General features: G+C 41.6%; 2 protein-coding genes across 2 annotated transcripts in view; one reads left to right on the top strand and one right to left on the bottom strand.

Annotated features, from left to right (window-relative positions):
- Positions 1 to 970: 970 nt before the first annotated feature.
- Positions 971 to 14642, bottom strand: exosc2 (exosome component 2). Its single transcript, XM_033049214.1, has 9 exons — positions 13937 to 14642; positions 12195 to 12296; positions 9837 to 9882; positions 6173 to 6262; positions 5742 to 5807; positions 3956 to 4024; positions 3176 to 3352; positions 2231 to 2359; positions 971 to 1212 (listed from the first exon to the last, which is right to left on the bottom strand). Exons 1-9 carry the CDS (start codon positions 14050 to 14052, stop codon positions 1132 to 1134), a joined length of 876 nt encoding a protein of 291 aa, XP_032905105.1. The 5' UTR covers positions 14053 to 14642; the 3' UTR covers positions 971 to 1131.
- Positions 14643 to 15574: 932 nt separating this feature from the next.
- Positions 15575 to 19728, top strand: part of ciz1 (CDKN1A interacting zinc finger protein 1) — a 38301-nt gene continuing 34147 nt past the window's right edge. The window contains exons 1-2 of the mRNA XM_033048597.1: positions 15575 to 15682; positions 17149 to 17448. Coding sequence (XP_032904488.1) covers positions 17324 to 17448 — 125 coding nt within the window. The 5' untranslated portion in view covers positions 15575 to 15682; positions 17149 to 17323. The remainder of the gene's footprint in view (positions 15683 to 17148; positions 17449 to 19728) is intronic.

Here is a 19728-nt window from a genome sequence, read left to right as displayed (position 1 = left end):
TTCTAAACTACTCTGAACAACATGAAATTTCAAAGTCAGTCTTTCCCTAATTATGAACTTTTTTTCCCAACAATAGATGTTGGGCTAATTGATCTATAGTTTCCTGGTTTCATCCTGTCACTTTTCTTTACCACAAGTTGCAAGATCAGGCCAAGGCTGGCTTTCCTGCAGTTAAAGACTCCTCCTGCCACCGAAGAGGTTTTCCACAATCTGCAGTTATAAGTTTGGAGTGCGATGCAATTTGCCTGGAGAAGTACATCTCCAACACCTCTCAAGATGCCCAAAACTAACCTATTGTTTAAGAAGGAACTGCAGATGCTGGAAAATCGAAGGTACACAAAAATGCTGGAGAAACTCAGCAGGTGCAGCAGCATCTATGGAGCGAAGGAAATAGGCAACGTTTCGGGCCGAAACCCTTCTTCAGACTGATGGGGGGGTGGCGGACCCGAAACGTTGCCTATTTCCTTCGCTCCATAGATGCTGCTGCACCCGCTGAGTTTCTCCAGCATTTTTGTGTACCTCCAAAACTAACCTACACCTGCTCGCTTAATTTCCTCCCCCCTCCCCAACTGGCAACATGGCTGTAATGAGTACCATCTAAAATGTATTAGCTTTACACACATATGCTACTCAAATCACAGCTCACAAATCCATAAGCTCTACCACTGACAGCAAGTGCAGCAGAACACCACCAACTGCAGCTTCATGTCACACACAATACTGATTGGAAACCAGTCCCCTATTGCTGGATCTACTGCACTCAAATATCAATAAACAAACAAGTGTTTTATGCAATTTGTACAATCCGAAGGAATGGTTGCTAGGCTGAGATAATTTGCAAATGATTTCATCAAAATTAAAGTGCAAGTTGGTAGTGGACAGATATCTTAAAGGAGATTTCAACTTTCAAACTAAAACCTTCATGGTTATTCTCAATAGGCCTACCACACAGCACAAAGGAAGCTAATTCTTTCAATGGGTCAAGATTCAACTTTATGGTAATGTAAATGGATTTTGACTACATTAGACAGTTTATGAATGTCAGTTATGTATTACTCTGGTAGAGACAAACCCAGTCTATTACAATATTTGATTCAAAATATTTAACAAAAATAAAGTCGGTAGTTGACGTTATCCCTCCTGATTGATTAAACGTTGCCTCGTCTCCAGCACTATTTCTTCCATTATTTCTGGCTTCAAAATATCTTTAATCTGTAATCAAAAAAAAATACCACGAGGAAAACAAATGTATGTTGTTGACATGTTTCTGTCAGATTGTGTAGGTCTACAGTCACCACATTAAACATTTATTCGTGTTTAAAGAGAACTAAATATAACATTTCACTTTTACAAATGCTCATTCTCAATTAAATGCATGTTTTTAAATATGAAATGGTAATTTTGCAGTTACACAAACCAACTAAGGTGTCTTTTCCCTTAAATGTTTGTTTTTGACTGGTTATACCCTTGCGTACATGCACATTCAAATACACACAGATAGAGAGATTGAAAGATCATTGAATTAGTGTGAGACATCTGTTTTATAATCATGGACAAAAGTTTGTTAAACTAACAGAAGTTATTTGATTTACAACATTTTTATTGTCATTATACAAGCAGAGGCACGCAAGATGGTACTAAGAAACCTTAAATTCCTGCATTGGAGGAACATGGAATCCCTGCCTAAATGATTGAAGTCGCACACCACCTCAAAAACTCTGCTCCTCCATCTATCCCACCGGGTACTTCCCACCCATCTGTGGCCTCCTCGACTATCTCGGAACTCTCAAAACCAGATCAAAGCAAGTCATTCTCCATCCTGAACTATTGTATACTGTTGTAAGTGACTGATTCATTTTATCAAGGGAATTGATTTAACTATTCTGTACTCAGGACATCTTTAATGCTTTTATTCTGAGAAGTTGCGGTCGGATCTTTTCCCTCAGCTTGACAAACTGATACCATTTTCCAAGTAAATTGACTCCACTTGCTGTGAGTCATACATGTTGGACTCCTCAATGGTTGATGCTGTGCCGCAATACATATATACATTAACTGGAACAGTGCCTCCCCTAAAATAACCAATTGGCCTTTGAAATTCTGTAAATCGTTACTTGGAATGCGTGACAGTGGTTTATACTTTAATATGTCAATTTCAAACTGAGGAAAAATAGTTAAATGCGAATCAAAGCCATGCTGTGCCAAAGCCATTCTACTTTGGATATATTACCTGGTAATGCAGTGATGCCTCATAGCAATAGAGAACGCTGGTGTCATAAAGCAACATTTTGTGAATATTCATGACTAAGATGCAATTGTGGAGTCGTGAGATGACCTCTCTATCCGATAAAGAAACCGGCTGTAATCAGGAAGAACGGGTGCACCAAGATTAAGATATATTCAAGCTTTCAAACGGTTAAAACTATAGTCAGTGTCATTGTAGTAAAATGGAGTCACAGAGAACAGCAAGTGGTAGAATCCACTGCCGCCTCATCCCCATCCCTTGCAGTTGCAAACATCTTCCAAGGGGGAAAAGGTTCTAACTGCCCTATCTATGCCTTTCGTCATTTTCTATACTTCTATCAGGTCTCCCCTCAACCTCTTAAATTTCAGGAAAAACAATCCAAGTCTATCCAAACTCTCCTATGGGCAATGCCCCCTAATTTAACTCTCAATTTTAAGACATAAATCCCTGGTTGTTGCATCCCAGGCAGCTGAACTATTAACTCTGCATCTATCCTGTCAAGCCCTAGTAAATAAAAATGTTAGGTAGACAAAAGTGCTGGAGAAGCTCAGCGGGTGCAGCAGCATCCATGGAGCGAAGGAAATAGGCAACGTTTCGGGCCAAAACCCTTCTTCTGACTGATCGGCCCAAAACGTTGCCTATTTCCTTCGCTCCATAGATGCTGCTGCACGCTGAGTATCTCCAGCACTTTTGTCTACCTTCGATTTTCCAGCATCTGCAGTTCCTTCTTAAATAAATTAAAATGTTGTATATTTCACCTTTAATTCTTGTAAACCCCAACAATTGCTCAAACTCTTTTCATGACAACAAACCCACTTTTCAAATAAATAAACAAGCAAACCTTTGTTGCATTCCCTCTACTGCAAGGTAATCCTTCTTTGGGTAGGCAGTCCAGATCTATACACAATATAGTCAGTCATGGTCCCTCACCTCAAAATTAGTCACAAATCCTCCTGTTTCATCCTCCTTTTGTTCAGCGATGGGATAAATCCAAATATAGCCGTTATTTCCAAGAATGATGGCTGCTCCACAAGGCAGGTTGTGAAAATGAGTCTTTCGACGTTTTACAAGGGATGGGGAGACTTGGACCAGAGTACCTTGTCCCAGCTCACCAAAGAGATTAGGAAGGGGAAAAATGCATATGGGATTAACTCCAGTGCATCACACAGGGACAAATGTTGATAAACAATGCCTTATATCCCTTAATTTCTGCAATATAAAAATCCCTGAGCTCCTCCAATTCTTTATATCCCCGATTTCTGCCCCTTCAAGGCTGGCCTTAATTGTAGTTGATATTCCCACCGTAAACATCTCTATTCCTCTCCTCCATTAATTGTATTGTATTCAATTTATTGGCATTATCTCATAAGAGACAATGAAATGGATTTTCCTTACAGTCAAGTAACATAAAAATAAATAATAAATAAATAAAAAATATTGAAGATATTTTTTAAAAAAGCAAACACAGAAGTCCACGGCACAACATAACCCCACAGCGGCACCAAAGTTAAGGAAGGTACCATAGTCCAGCCTTCCCAGGTGTTCACCCGTGGTCGGGGCCTTCAAAGATGCTCCTTCAAAGCTGTATTCCTGACTATGTTTAACTGTGAAACGTGTGTAAATGAGAGTTGTGTGGAAATTCCGAGCATTTAATGTGGTGTGGAAATTTCACTTCTGTAAATAAATGGACTCTGCATCTCCTAACCTTACCTTTCCATACTTTAGGCTCCTGGTATGCAAGGACAAAGCACCATCAGCAAACACAGCTTGTACCTCTGCCTGAATGCATGATAAGGAACATTATGAACAAGCAGAAAGAGCATAAGAAAATTAGTATGCTTTTTTTAAATGTTTGGATTTTGCAGTAGTCATTGCTTGTTATAAATACCTAATCCATCACAAGTGAAAAAATATTGAATATAAATCCAATTACTAATAAATGACTGATCCCTTTATTGTAAATTACAAGAGCGTGTTGCATAAACCGTGCTTTCTTCCCAATTGTACAAGAGTAAAGGAATGATCAATTAAGGTTTATGATTACAGTTGATGAGGTGGTTACAGAAATGAGAATAACCTTAAAAGTACAGGTATCGGTTTTGAAGATTCTGTGCATTTTGCAGAAGTAGAAACTTGGAACATTCTTCCCTCAGGTTGGGAGTCAATTGAAAGCTTTAAAGCAGAGATCAAAGCCAAGCGAACAAAGGCAGGTAAATTAAGTTGAGGTATAGGTCTACCAAACTGAATGGCAGCTGAGACTTGAAGGGCTAAAGGTCACCTTGGTGTGTGTGTGAGATTGAGGGATTCCAAACACTGCTGCAGTACATTGTTCACAAATGGGACAAAGGGACTGACCCTTTTATTTGTGTGATGTCTCACTGATTGTTACTGTGGTTTTGCATTGATAACCAGAGTCTGAACAAAACCTCGTGTTAATTTATGGCTGGACATGACAATTTCACATTGGGAGTGGGGTGGAGAAAACAGCCAGAAGTTGAGCTGATTCTTCAGCTGCTGCCTCACAGCACTAGAGACCTGGGATCAATCCTGGCCTCTGGTACTGTCTGTATGTAGTTTACATGTTCTCCCTGTGACCACATGGGTTTCTCCTGGGTGTTCCAGTTTCCTCCCATATCCCAAGGACGTGCGGGTTTGTAGGTTAATTAGCCTCTGTAAAATTCTCCTCGTGTGTCAAGAGCGGATTGGAAAGTGGGATTACACAGAACTCGGGTGATCGTCAGTTGACATGGATTTGATGGGCCAAGTGTTTCCATGCAGTATCTCTAAAACAAAATGTAGCCGCATCTATTCTGATTATTACTGTTGAATCTACTTTCACTATTCTTTCAGACAGCACATTCTCAATCACAACAGCCTTTTAGGTGCCGTGTCCGCCCCCCCCCCCCATATCACCTATATATTTTTTTGCCAATTAACTTATCCTGCTCATCAACCCTTTTGTGACTAAAAACAATTTCAGATAACTTGCTTGTTCCTTCTGTTTATATCAAGATTGGCTATTTGTATATACCAATTCTCTCCCCCTTTTGTATATTCAGGCCTACTCCACATGTCCAGAAGGCTAGACTATACACCATCACCCAGATTTCCCAACATCAGCAACACATTACACTGAGTTTAATTATCTACTTTATGTCAGTCTATATTTGACCCATTACTGACATTCTCTTTGTTCCATCCTTTGCCTTCCCATAACTTGTTACTTAGACTAACTTGATTTCCATGATCTTCAGTTCTTATCAAATGATTTCTCTTTCAACTGATGTCCTGGTCCATGACTGTCCAAGTTATTTTGGCATTTCTTTTTAATTTTGGACATTTTAACCCAATCCTGACACCTGGCTGTTTAAATTAAAAGGCAGCTAAAGAGTATCTCTTCTAGACCATGGTTTACTGAGTTGTGCCATTTTATACTGGGAGCATCCAGTGGAGAAATCGGCCCTTTGAGCTCCATGCTGGTCAGTAAAAAGGATACACTGATCAGGTCTCCCTCCTGCAAGTAGTCCCTCATCATCAGTTCATCCTCAGCAGACCTCCTCCTCTGCAAGGATAAAAAGTTTGCATAAAAAATACAGAAATAAGTGCTTTAAGACAAACATTCTTCTCCCAAAAGACAGCACTGCATAACCGGGTTTTGTCTTCCTCCGGAGAATTCAAACCCAAGGATGGTGAAGATTTCTCAATTTTATTTCAAAGATGTGCAGTGAGAGTCTTAACCAAACCATAACAACATAACTAAAATAGTGATCTGATCATTATCATGTTGCTGTTTGATAAATCTTGCAATGTATAAATCAACTGTCACATTCTTACATTATATCAATGATTATATTTAAAGTAGTTCATTGAGAACTTTGAGCTAATATGAAAGGTTACTATAGAAATGCTAATACTTAATTTACTCACCAGTTCTCCTCCAGGAAGATTAACAGAAGAGAGGAGGAGCACAGAGTCTAGTCTGGAGTTTGTTTCCACTTTCCAGCGCTTCTGTTGAACCTACAGATTTAAGAAGGAAACTTTTTTGAAGGATTTTAAAACCAGGAAAAGGGCTTGATGAGACTCTGCTGAAAGCGGCCGTGCTGAAATATTAGTAATGTTGAAACTAAGGGAGCACTGGAGGATATCAAGACATAGTCCAAGTAGCTGGAAGTACATGTACAAGGTAATTGCCCAGGTAAAAATGCAGTACACTTAGTAAATCGATAAGTTGAAGGCAAATGGTCAGGTTTTTGAGGTCTTAAATATAGAAAATAAAAATCATTTATAAAAATCATGCCTTATTTTATTACATTTGCACCATGTGATAGCAAACAGTACTAATTTGTTAATGAATAAATTCAGATTTTTTTTCACCTTGTAAGAAGAACCTTCCTTCAGGAGACTGACGTTAGGCTCATTGTTACAACCTGGTTCTCTGAAGGAGCAATCAGACTAACTCCCATACTCCCACTTTTTCTGAGGTATTTGATGAGGAATTTATTAAATTACGTTTAACTCCATTTTTAAATTATGATGAAATCAGCTACATCACCTTTCCAAATCTGTAATTTCTCTGAATAAGTAATATTTCATTTCCTAAATTTTTTTGAGTCCTTTGGCAGCTATTTCATCACCAACAAAATAGAATTCCTGTAAACTATCTAATCAAAGCTAAGCCCTCCACAAGAAGCCTGATTATGTTGCTTCAAGTGCCTTTGCTGATGGTTCACAATCCTGAACCAAATTTTCTTTGCCAGTTGAAACACATCAAGTTGCAGTGATCAGTTAAATTTGCACTGGAACTGTGGCCAAATCACAGGACTTTATCTATGACTTTGATACTATTAACCTCAGTTCTACTGCCTGCCCTATCCCCACATTACACTAAAATATATTTTCCTTTTAAATGATGATAACTATTTGACAACATAAGTTCCCCATTTAGCAATGAACCTCTGGGATATGCTACTAATTGGTGAAATGGGTGCTAATTCTAAGCTTCAAGATCCGATTCAGATTCAGATCAGATTCAGATTCAACTTTAATTGTCATTGTCCGTGTACAGTACAGAGACAACGAAATGCATTTAGCATCTCCCTGGAAGAGCGACATAGCATATGATTTGAATAAATATTTACATTAGCATATATACAGACAGTGTTTTTCCTGTGGGAGGAGTGTCCGGGAGGGGGGGGTGATTGGCAGTCACCGAGGTACGTTGTTGAGTAGAGTGACAGCCGCCAGGAAGAAGCTGTTCCTGGACCTGCTGGTCTGGCAACGGAGAGACCTGTAGCGCCTCCCGGATGGTAGGTGGGTAAACAGTCCATGGTTGGGGTGAGAGCAGTCCTTGGCGATGCTGAGCGCCCTCCACAGACAACGCTTACTTTGGACAGACTCAATGGAGGGGAGCGAGGAACCGGTGATGCGTTGGGCAATTTTCACCACCCTCTGCAATGCCTTCCGGTCGGAGACAGAGCAGTTGCCATACCATACTGTGATACAGTTGGTAAGGATGCTCTCGATGGTGCAGCGGTAGAAGTTCACCAGGATCTGAGGAGACAGATGGACCTTCTTCAGTCTCCTCAGGAAGAAGAGACGCTGGTGAGCCTTCTTGATCAGAGTTGAGGTATTGTGGGTCCAAGAGAGGTAATCGGAGATGTTAACACTCAGGAACCTGAAGCTAGAAACACGTTCCACCTCCGTCCCGTTAATGTGGATGGGGGTGTGCGTGCCGCCCCTGGACTTCCTGAAGTCTACAATGAGCTCCTTGGTCTTCTTGGAGTTAAGGGCCAGGTTGTTGTCAGCGCACCATGCTGCTAAGTGCTGGACCTCCTCCCTGTAGGCCGACTCATCGTTGTTGCTGATGAGGCCAATCACCGTTGTATCATCTGCATACTTGATGATGGTGTTAGTACCATGTACAGGTGTGCAGTCATAGGTGAAGAGGGAGTAGAGGAGGGGGCTCAGCACACAGCCCTGTGGAACGCTTCAGGGTGAGGGTTGAAGAGGTGTGCTTGTCTAACCTAACAGACTGTGGTCTGTCGGTTAGAAAGTCCAGTATCCAGTTGCAGAGGGAGGGATCGATGCCCAGGTTACCGAGTTTGGTAATCAGTTTAGATGGTATAATGGTGTTGAATGCTGAGCTGTAATCGATGAACAGCATTCTTACGTAAGTGTCTCTGTTGTCGAGGTGGGAGAGGGCGGAGTGAAGTGCCGTTGAGATGGCATCCTCCGTACTCCTGTTCTTGCGGTAGGCAAACTGATAGTGATCCAGTGTGGGGGGTAGGCAACTTTTGAGGTGTGCCAAGACCAGCCTCTCGAAGCACTTGGTGATGATGGGGGTAAGTGCAACTGGGCGGAAGTCGTTGAGGCTTGCCGCAGTGGAGTGTTTTGGCACTGGCACGATGGAGGTGGTTTTAAGGCACGTGGGGACAACTGCTTGGGCAAGTGACGGGTTGAAGATGTCAGTCCAGACGTCTGTCAGCTGCGCAGCACAGGCCCTGAGCACGCGCCCGGGGATGCCGTCAGGGCCAACAGCCTTACGTGCATTAGTCCTACTCAGTGCCACGTATACGTCGTAGGGGGTGAGTGTGAGGGGTTGGTGATCGGCAGGGAGCACAGCCTTGATGGCTGTCTCTAGATTGTCCCTGTCGAAGCGGCCATAGAAGTGATTAAGCTCCTCAAGGAAGGAGGCGTCGCTGGATGTGGGGGTGGTGTTGGAGGGTCTATAGTCCGTGATGGCCTGGATGCCTTGCCACATGCGTCGGGGGTCGGAGTTGTTGTTGAAGTGCTCCTCAATCCTGAGCTTATGGCAGTGCTTGGCCTTCTTGATGCCCCTCTTCAGGTTAGCCCTGGATGAGCTGTAGGCTCGAGCATCGCCTGACCTGAAAGCGGTGTACCGTGCTTTCAGCAGTAGCCTGACCTCGCTGTTCATCCATGGCTTCTGATTCGGGAATATGGTCACCTGTTTGAGGGAGGTGACACTATTGATGGTGGAGTTTATAAAGTCCAGAATAGAGGATGTGTAGGAATCAATGTCCGTGTGGGAGTCAAGGGTGGCCTGGGCTGTAAACGCCTTCCAGTCAGTGTTTCCATAACACTGCTGAAGTGTGAAGTCCGCTTCCTCTGACCAGACTTTAACTGTCCTCACAGTTGGTTTAACCCGTCTGATGAGTGGGGAGTACTTAGGGAGCAGGAACAATGAGACGTGATCAGACTGACCAAGGTGGGGGAGGGGGATGGCTTTGTAAGCTTCAGCCATGTTGGTGTAGACTTTGTCCAGTGCCTTGTCTACTCTAGTGGGGAAGGAGACATGTTGGTGGAATTTGGGGAGTACAGTCTTCAGGTTAGAGTGATTGAAGTCACCCGCAACAATGAAGGCTGCCTCGGGGTTGTGCGTCTGTTGATTGCTAATGGAAGTATGCAGCTCTTTCATTGCAAGCTTGGCATTAGCATCAGGAGGGATATAGGCTGCAGTCACAACAGTGGAAGTGAACTCTCTGGGCAGATAGCACGGTCTGCATCTAACCAAGAAGATATACATATCATTAAACTGATTTAAACTGATTAAAAAGCATGAGTTTGATCATACCTCAGTGATCCTGCCCACAACGACATCACCAACTTCGCCGTTATATCTACAGAGGGAAATATGAAATGCAAAGCATTAGTTATTTTAATGATTGAGAACCCTCTGCCCATGGCATTTAATCACACAAATAATGAATGAATGAATGAATGAATGAATACGTTTATTGTCATTGCACAATACTGTGCAACGAAATTCCATTACATCTCCTCCGGTTAAAAGAAAATACAAACACGACAACCATTAACACATATGTACACTTATTAGTAAAATATAAATAGGTATTTTAAAAGAATTTAAAAGAATTTGGCGGCATTTCTTGGAATTACATTTTGCTTCCCCAGCATTCTCTGTTGGAATTTAGCTCTTTTATCGCACATGGGTATTGGCAGATTTTGTTACAGATTGTCCTGTTAGCATTTCAGCATAAGCTAAAAAGGAAAGGCATTGGACAAACTGCATTGCTTTCTAAGGAACCGTACAAGTACATCCTTCAGGTACAAATTTACTGAATCTTCCATAATTATTGGCTGTCAAGACATTTATATTTTTCCCGACCATAGAACGGCACCATGGGGTTTATAAGAGTAATGAGGTGATCTAATTAGCCAATAAAATTAAAAACACTTGGAATTTGTGAATTGAAAAAACATTTGTGATTATAAGGGTAAAGGAAAATCTCATTCTTTCAATGGTCTCATCTCACCTCACTTTACTCTCCAATATATTTGCCGCTGGAATGAAGCTATCCACCTGGGAAACTGTTCAACATTCTTCACTTCCACTGCAAAACCAGGGCCCATTCAATGCAGTCATAAGCTGCAAACAATGCTTGCATTAATGTACACTCAGAAACCGTGCTGTAAACCATCAGAAAGTCCTTCAATATATGAGAGGATGATCAGAAAAGTAAGTATTTTAAAGACAAAGGCACCAACTTCCCCCCCTGCCATGCAGCACTTCTCCATGCCAACCAAGGTCAACGGTGACATCTTGGTCACCTTGCATTACTTCCCGTATATTGGGAGCCACTGCTTTGCAAGAGGTGGCACAGCGGTAGATACAGATTTGATCCAGACTACGGTTGCTGCCTGTATGGAGTTTGTAAGCTCTGCTATGATCATGTGGGTTTCCACCAGGCGCTCTGGTTTCTTCCCACATTCCGAAGACATGCAGGTTTGGAGGTTAATTGGCTTTGGTAAGTAGTAAAATTCTCCCTAATGTGGAGGATAGTGTTAGTGTAAGGGGTGATCGCCGGTCGGCACGGACTCGGTGGGCTGAAGTGCCTATTTCCGCACTGTATCGCTAAAATCTAAGAGAGACCAGGTCAATTTTCAAGGACAATCTGTAACAAAATCTGCCAATACCCGGGTGAAACCAGGAGCCACGCAGGATCGAAGACTAAAACCGAGTATGAACAATAAACAAGTCACTTAAAAGCACTGGAGAAATACCACCAATGTAGCTCAACAAAAAGCGTCCAAAGCCATGGAACGATACACATACCAATATCCATATCCTCTCCAGCAACACAAGCATTGAGGATTTGATCATTCTCAACTAGCTTCGTAAAAAGGGGCACATCATCCGTACACCTAAAGTTTTCCTCTAAAACAAGCACCATCAAGAAAATCCCAGAACCCTGGAAAAGTGCTTCAAGGATGTTGTCAAAGCCTCGGAGGAAATATAACATCCTCAATTACATGTGGGAATCCTTGGCCCAAGATTGTTCAACCTAGCAGATAATCTCAAGGGAGGGCATCAAAGTCTCTCCAATGGGAGCACACAGAGCTCAGGAACAAACACCTGAAGCAGTGCATAATATTCCAAACAACCTATTAACCAGCCATCTGTGAAGGAATCTGCAAGATTCATTAGTTGCCCCAGAACTACAGTGGAGGCAAATCATTCTTGGTCCTCAAAGACTACCAAGAGGAAAACTTTGAAATGTCACTTCACCTAATCCTACATACAATATTTGGGAATCAAGAGTGGTTCATTCTTTTTGTGTGTATGGTTTGCTTAAATCTTTCCTCAATAGTACACACACACACGATGACACATCTGGTAGAGTTGCTGGCTTACAGTGCCAGAAACCCAGGCTCTATTGTGATCTCGGATGCTGGCTCTGTGGCGTTTGCATGGTCTCCCTGTGACCACATGGGTTTCCTCCGGATGCACATCCCAAAGACATGCTGGTTTGTAGGTTAATTGGCCTTTGTAAATTGCCCCTAGTACGAATGGAGTGGATGAGAAACTTTCTCAGAGAAAGCACAACAACAGACTCAGCGAGCCCAAGGGCCTGGTTCCATGCTGTATCTTTCAATTCAATACATAGAAATGTATAAGTTAGGTTCTTACCTTGTGTGAAGTGGCTTGACACATATCAGCTTGTTCACCCTTTCCACAGCCCCAGCAACTGATGCAATGAGCTTTTCATCTTCCATGTAGGTACCATGGCCTCTAGAAAAAAATGATGAGAATTTGCACAGGATCATAACCAGGAAAGAGTTGTTTCAGCATCAATGTAGTCTCTTGTTCCTATGTTCTCCAAGAATTAAAAATGAAGGTGCAAGAAACCGATTAAAAAACTCAAAAGTAAAAATCAAGAGAAGCTCTGGAAATGGAAATTATGCTTATCTCTTCAGACAATTTTACTAGTTACAAAAACATTGGCAATTGAAAGAATCTTTTGATTTTGGAAGGGTTTGAAACAGGATCCCAACCCAAAATGTTGTATGTCCCATTTCCCTCCAGATGCTGCCTGACCAATGGAGTTCCTCTAATACATTGTTTAGCTCAGTCTCAGGTCCTTTGCTTTTCATGGTTCATTAATAATTTCAATTTAAATGGCAAGATCATTATTAAAAAATTTACCAGCTACACCAAATCTAGCAAAGAAGATAGGTAGACATCAATGGGCCAGTTGGATGGGTATAAAAATGACAAATTTGAACCTGGGAAACGTGATGCAAAGCATTTGTTGAGTGAAAACGTGATAAATGAGAGGTTATTCATAAATGTAGATTAACAGGAGAAATTTTATATCTAGACATCTTAGAGGACAGAGAAATAGACATAAGATGACAAGAAAGCATGATAAACTGTATACAATTCCGTTTAAGCCTACCGTACCAATCATACCGTCGCATTGCTGAACTCGGAGTCCCGCCGATAGATTCCTCCGATCCCTCCGTCCCCATTGTTTAATTATTCTGCATTTTCTATTGTTCTGTATCCTCTTTTTTTTTAAATTTCTATATTGCACTACTACGGACTGACGCAAAACTGCATTTCGTTGTACCCATACTCAGTATTTGTGCAATGACATTAAAGTTGAATTGAATTGAATTGAATTGAAAATGAAATACTGTGCACACTAACGGTTTTATAACAATCTTGACGCTGAAATTAGGACGCTGTTTGGGGAATATCCCTAGGTCCGTTTTTCTCGAGGAACAAGGATGGGGCTATTCTAGTACGACCTCTCAGATCTGGCATCGTTGTTTGATTTTGTCCACTTTTCCACCATACTGGAGAAGGTGGAGAAGTGCACAGAACCGAGTTGTAACATCCAAAGATGTTGGAATAACTCAGTGGGTCCCGAACCGAACGTCGCCCATCCATAATCTCCAGATATGTTGCCTGACCCGCTGAGTTACTCCAGCATTTTGTGTCATTCGATTCATAAACCAGCATCGCAGTTTCCTTGTGTCTAAATTGTAACATCCAGCCTGGATATCAAACTCTCAAGTTGTCAGTGTGACCAGTTTAGCACCAAATGAATTTTGTTTAAGAAGGAACTGCAGATGCTGGAAAATCGAAGGTAGACAAAAAAGCTGGAGAAACTCAGCGGGTTCGGCAGCATCTATGAAGAAGGGTTTCGGCCCGAAACGTTGCCTATTTCCTTCGCTCCATAGATGCTGCTGCACCCGCTGAGTTTCTCCAGCTTTTTTGTGTACCTAGCACCAAATGAAAACCGCCCAAACCCCATCATGCAAAGATGTGGAGAAACGTACACGATGTGCAAACACGTGCACTGGAACAGGCATCGCCCTGCAATCGCGCGAGTCCCTTCGAGGCTGGAATTTGATTTGTTTTACCTCATAAAACCCGTATCGGTCGTGATCGTATCTCCCGGTGATACCAGATGTTTGTTGACCTCGGCCGGTAAAGTGGCGCGCTTTCGGGCCGTCGCTAACCGAATGTCCACCGCCATCTTTGTAACTGGCAGTTTGCGGGCGGCTAATATACATTGCGGTCCGCCATTTTTGATGCGGGCCAATCACACACACGCCTTCCAAATCCGTTAACATTTATTCCCAAGTTTATGGATCCGAAATAAACAAAACAAAAACGAATAGGCAGAGAATAGAAATCTGACGTTAAAATAAAAATGTTGGAAACATTCAGGCTGAGTAGCATCGGTGGAAAAAGAAACAAAGTTAACGTTTAAAATCACAAAATAACACAAAGTCTCGGAGTAAGTAAACAGATCGGGCTGCAACTGTGGAGAACATGGATATAAGAAAGAAGTTTCAGGTCGATATCTTAAATCGTCAGCTTATCTAAACAAAGAAAACTTGAAACATAAATCAAGTTAGTTACTAAGAAGGGTTCCAACACGAAACGCGTCATGTGCATGTTTTCCAGGGAAGTTGCCTGACCCGCTGAGTTACTCCAGCATTTTGTGTCTTTCTTTGATATAAATCGGCATCTGCATTTCCTTATTATTACTTATTGAACAGTCGGGAGCATGTGGTTTGCCAGTATATTCTGGACCAGCGTGTGTCCGCCATCTTTAATGCGGGCAGAGCAGCCTCAATCAAAGATCTTTGGCCTCAATTACTGCTCGGGACTACTTTCGCCATATCTTTTACTGGCAAACTCTGCGCGGTTCGTCTTTTTCTACTCGACATCTTTATGACTGGTATACTGCCGAACAATCTCACCAGTCACTACGTTTTCTTTACACGATCCGGCTTCTTTGGCCGGCGTCAGCTACCATGTTTATGATTGAGAACAATTAGTTTTAATTTGGGCGACCGACTATCGGTTTTCATAACTAATCATTACTCACAGTCGTTTATAAATTACATCGGTTGGCGCTTCCAGGTACCAGTTGAGATCGTGGAATATATTTCACAGAAATATAGTTACAACTATGTTAGTTAAGTTTAAATCTCTAATAAAACCGGAGAATCGCTGTCAAATGTGACTGAAAATGGTGCTCACCGCCATCTTAAGTTTGTGTTCATATGCAATATTTTAGAGATTCATCATAGAAACAAACCTGAGGGATCCCAACCTGAAATGTCATCTGCACATTCCCTCAACTAACTAGGGATGCTGACTGACCCGCTAAGCTCGTCCAGCACATTGTGTGTTTCTCCTGGAAACAGGCCGTTCAGCCCACCGAGTTCACGCCGTACATTGATCACCCGTTCACATTAGTATGTTATCCGACTTTCTGGTCTCCTTACACTCCAGGGGTAATGTTGCAGAGGCCAATTAACTTGCAAACCTGCATATATTTGGCATGTGGGAGGAAGCCAGAGCACCCAGAGGAAATCCCCATGGTCACAGGGAGAAACTCCACACAGACAGCACCCAAGGCGCTTTGTGGCAAAATCATCCCATTAGTACCGTTAGCCTGTTCTTCAAATATGACATGCTCATTCATATGCCAGAGTCCATGAAGTGTCATGTATTTACCATTTTCCACATTAATGTTTAAGCAGATGGGTTTCGGAAACATTAACTATGAACAGGAACATGCTCAAGGATGTGACATTTGGAACATAGTGTGGAAAAATTGTGGTTGTCCATTTTGATAGAAAAACAATAAGGTCAAGTATATTTAAATGGTGAGAAGCTGAAAAGTGTCAATGTTCAGAGGAACCCGGGTGTCATTGTAAACAAATTGTAAACACATCACTGAAAGTTTATAGAGTTACAGCAAGCAATTTTACCAAAACAGGATTTGAATAGAAGAGTAGAGATATCCTTCTCCACCTATGTGAGATGGAACCCAGTGAGATGGCACCAAGAACATTGTGCACAGGTACAAACACCTCAACTAAGGAAATATGTTTCTGCAATAGATGGAATGCAGCAAACGTTCTGCCCTTTCATCAAAATTCCAATTGACCCTCAAATTCACATGGCCCATTACTGATAATTCTGTCTCCGTTCTTGATCTCTCTGTCTTCATCGCAAGAGAAAAACTATTCATGGGCATTTACTACAAACCCACCAACTTCCATAGCTATTCAGACTTCACCTCCTCCCATCTCTTTATTCCATAATGTTGTTATCTCCATTCCTCTCCCCACTATCTGATTCTTGGTTCTTGGTTTCTTGGTCCTCCAAAATATTCCAAATGGAATTTAAACTGGAGGTGTATTCCATCCACCCATCCACTTCTCTTCACCTTAATCTACTTATCACGTGCCAGTTCTTACCCTATTCCCTCACCTCTTTATACTACCTATTACCTCTCCATTCTTTGAGTCCAAAGGAAAGGTCTCGACCCAAAGCATCATCTGTCCATTTCCTTCCACAGATGTCTCTCTGAGTTCTTCCAGAAAGTTTGTGTTTTGTAGCGAAGATTCACCAGCTTGACTCTTGGGATGGCAGATTTGTGGTATGGGGAGAGATCAGGCAGTTTGGGCTGCACTCTCAAGTTTGTAGAACCAGAGTTGATCTACTTGGAAACACAAAATTCATATTGGACTTGAAGTCAGGTACCTCCTTGCGTATGACAATGTCACTCCAGGAAAAAGACTGTGACATCTACCTTATCGGTGCTTCTCTTAAATGTATATACTTTTATCAGGTTGCCCCTGTGAAAACAATTTAAGTTTGTCTAACCTGTCCTTATAGCCAGAAAAACACAAAATGCTGGAGATGTCCTCCAGAGATGGTACCTGACCCGCTGAGTTATTCCAGCACTTTGTTTTTTTTTGGTAAACCAGCATCTACAGTTCCCCAATACTTATACACACTCCAATCTGGGCAATCTCTTGTGTCTCTATCTATTTTTGTGTTGTCAGAATAGTTACTAATCAGACTACCTAAGTATTGTATCAGCAATTTTGGGGTGTTTAAACGGAGTAACATTCGAAATCTCAGCCACTGCCAGACTTTAATGATAGTGCAGACAGTTACAAAATGCTGGAGTAACTCAGCGGGACAGGCTTCATCTCTGGAGAGAAGGAATGAGTGACGCTTCGGGTCGAGACTCTGCTTCAGATATCGCCATTTTTATTGCTGGCAGCATCAGCGTGTAAAGCGCCATGTTTCTTATTGGCAGAAGCAGCCCGGAGTTACAACCTCCAGGCCGCCAGGAGCGCTGCGGCGGAAGTTTTGGTCGCGAAGGTCTTTCCTTTTCCGTCGCAAACGGAACGGTCAGAAGTGGCGAGGGTCGACTTTCTCCGCGGAAACCGCTATAATCATCATTATTATTAATAATAAAGGATTTAGTTAGCATGATGTTCCCTCAGCACCAGCAACATGTACAACAGCAACTGCTTCAGCTCCAGCAGCTCATTCATCAGCAGCGGCAACAGCACCATCGCCATCCACTCCCGCCAGCACAGGCAGGCCCCAACCGGTAAGTCCTTCAATGAAGGCAGACTGAGAAGCTGAAACATAGTTGTTAAAAAGTTTGTCGTTTGAAAATTCTGTCGGAAACCAAACTCTAATTACGGTGTCACTGAAATAATCGATGCAGTAACCTATATTTGTCTTTTTGACACTGATTCTAGAATAAGTAACCGTTGGTTCGGTTCGATTTAAAATTTAATTTAAAACACAAACGCCTGCGGAATTGTGATCGGAAACAGGACCTGAGTATAACCACGTTCAAGACTGTCAGTTGAGTGAGTGTGGCCAGCATTCAGGGGAATTTGCACGATTTATTTGGTGCTAATATTCAACTCTGAACACATACTCAAACAAATGACTTAATCAACTGTCGTTACTGTTAATGGGATCTTATGTGCACATTCGTTGCCATGTTTCCGAGATTGCGCCATTTCTACCCTTCAAAGGTAGTTACTATCATATAAAATACTTTGGGAGATCCAGAGGTTGTGAGAAATGCTCAAGCAAATGCTACTATTTATGTACATTCTAAAGTAAGGCTGGAACTTTAGATATGCTAAATGACCTGCATGGGATGCTACCATCTCTGTCAATGCTAAAACAAACACATAATATTTCAAACGATCTCAATGAAGCAAATGGGGAACCTGGCATCTGTTGTTATAGTGCCATAGAAAACAAGTACAAGCAGACTCAAGAAAACAACTTGCACACAATTTCATCATCATATGACAAAATATTAGGAGCTGTGGAGGATGCAGAAGGTGCATTCAATTCTCATTTCCAACGTAATTTGTAGCAGTTATCTTTCAGGCTATTTAAAATAGATTTTATGAGTCGTTAAATTCGTGGAACAATATTGACTGTAAACCAGGCAAGTTAATTAGCATTTGCAGAAGGTGAGTGCAGGTCAATTGTTTTAGGTGTATGGTACAAATATAATCACACTTTAAAGCACTGATTTGAAACTGGGTCAGACAACATTACCCCTGTCCATTTCTACACCGGTTTTAACGTCCTGTGAAAGTGAAGTTTCTTTGTTTCAATGTTGTACAGGGCAGACAGGTAATTCTGAGTAACAGAGTTGGTCCTCGTGGCTTGATCTCAAGATGCAAGTGGTTTCTTCAAGTGCATGTAGGGAAATGGCTAGAAGCCTCTTCCACTGAGTTACAAATGGGCATGGTATTTATACAGAAAATACAGCTACACACTCTGTTTGGGTGATCAACTACTTTTGATTTATTTATCACTGGGTCTCCCCATTCATTGCCTCATGAGAGTTTGAGATTGTTCAGTTGCTCCTTGTGTGTTTTGAGTGTTTATTCTGTGACCTACATCCTGTCCCCAGGCTAAAGTTTAAACTGCTTAGTGCCTATACTCCCCTGACTATTTTATGTCTGTGCTTTGTTTACATCTTCAGTCTCTTTTTAGATTAATTGACTTATTGTCCTCCTTCACCATACACAATGCATAAAGTCATGTGCCTTAATTCATTAAGATTTAAAATTTTGTAACATGCAATTTTCTGACGGCTGAAAGCATGCTAGCAAAATGTCCAAGCTGAATCTAATTGTTTTTGAGTCTGAAAGAGTTTAACATTAATGAAATAAAGAATAATTAAAATAGGCCAGCTTTCTGTTCCCAACTACAACCAATCTGAAGAAGGGTTCTGTCCCGAAACAGCACCTATCCATTCCCTTCACAGATGCAGCCTGACCTGCTGAATTCCTCCAGCACTTTGTATGTTGGTGAATAATTAAAATACATGTATTCCATCTAATCCATCCATTGAAACAGTAACAATATGAATGGTATTGTGAGTATGGATGTTCTAAAGCAGTACATAAACATAATCTAATACAAATTGACACCATGTCCAAATAAGAATTAGATTGGCAACTGAAATATGGATTAAGGAGTGTCTCAATGGAGAAGTTTGGAGAATAAGGATGAGGTAAGGGTGATTTGAACACATGGTTTTCTAGTATAATTACCATTAGTTAAATAGTTTTACATTAGTTGAGGAAATTAGCTCCGTTCCACTGGAAAGTGTTTTATTTTTGGAAGTGTTACAGCATTGAAGAAAGTGCTGGACAATAATAAATTCATGTGTTCATAGTTCAAGTTGATGCAACGTTATTTGCCGTTGGTCTTCTCTGACAATGATGCTGTAGGTTTGTGGCTTACATGCAAACATAGGATGTCGGATTAATGTGGGCAGCGTAATTTGTGGAGTAATTTTCTACATCAATGAATCCAAGGCAGTAAGGAGATCAAAAGACCATGT

Source organism: Amblyraja radiata, chromosome 32 (genome assembly GCF_010909765.2).
Source record: "Amblyraja radiata isolate CabotCenter1 chromosome 32, sAmbRad1.1.pri, whole genome shotgun sequence".
In the NCBI taxonomy this organism is placed as follows: domain Eukaryota; kingdom Metazoa; phylum Chordata; class Chondrichthyes; order Rajiformes; family Rajidae; genus Amblyraja; species Amblyraja radiata.
The sequence above is the reverse complement of the archived record's forward strand: the minus strand, read 5'-3'. Positions and strand labels throughout refer to the sequence as shown.

Bases quoted from the DNA above. Each gene is read 5' to 3' on its own strand.
- exosc2 (XM_033049214.1), bottom strand. From the start codon at position 14,052: ATGGCGGTGGACATTCGGTTAGCGACGGCCCGAAAGCGCGCCACTTTA. The intron at 2,360-3,175 runs GTGAGGGACCAT...TCCTGATTACAG, and splicing joins GATTTGTGACTAATTTTGAG to CCGGTTTCTTTATCGGATAG. The intron at 1,213-2,230 runs GTAATATATCCA...TTTTGATTACAG, and splicing joins AGGCATCACTGCATTACCAG to ATTAAAGATATTTTGAAGCC.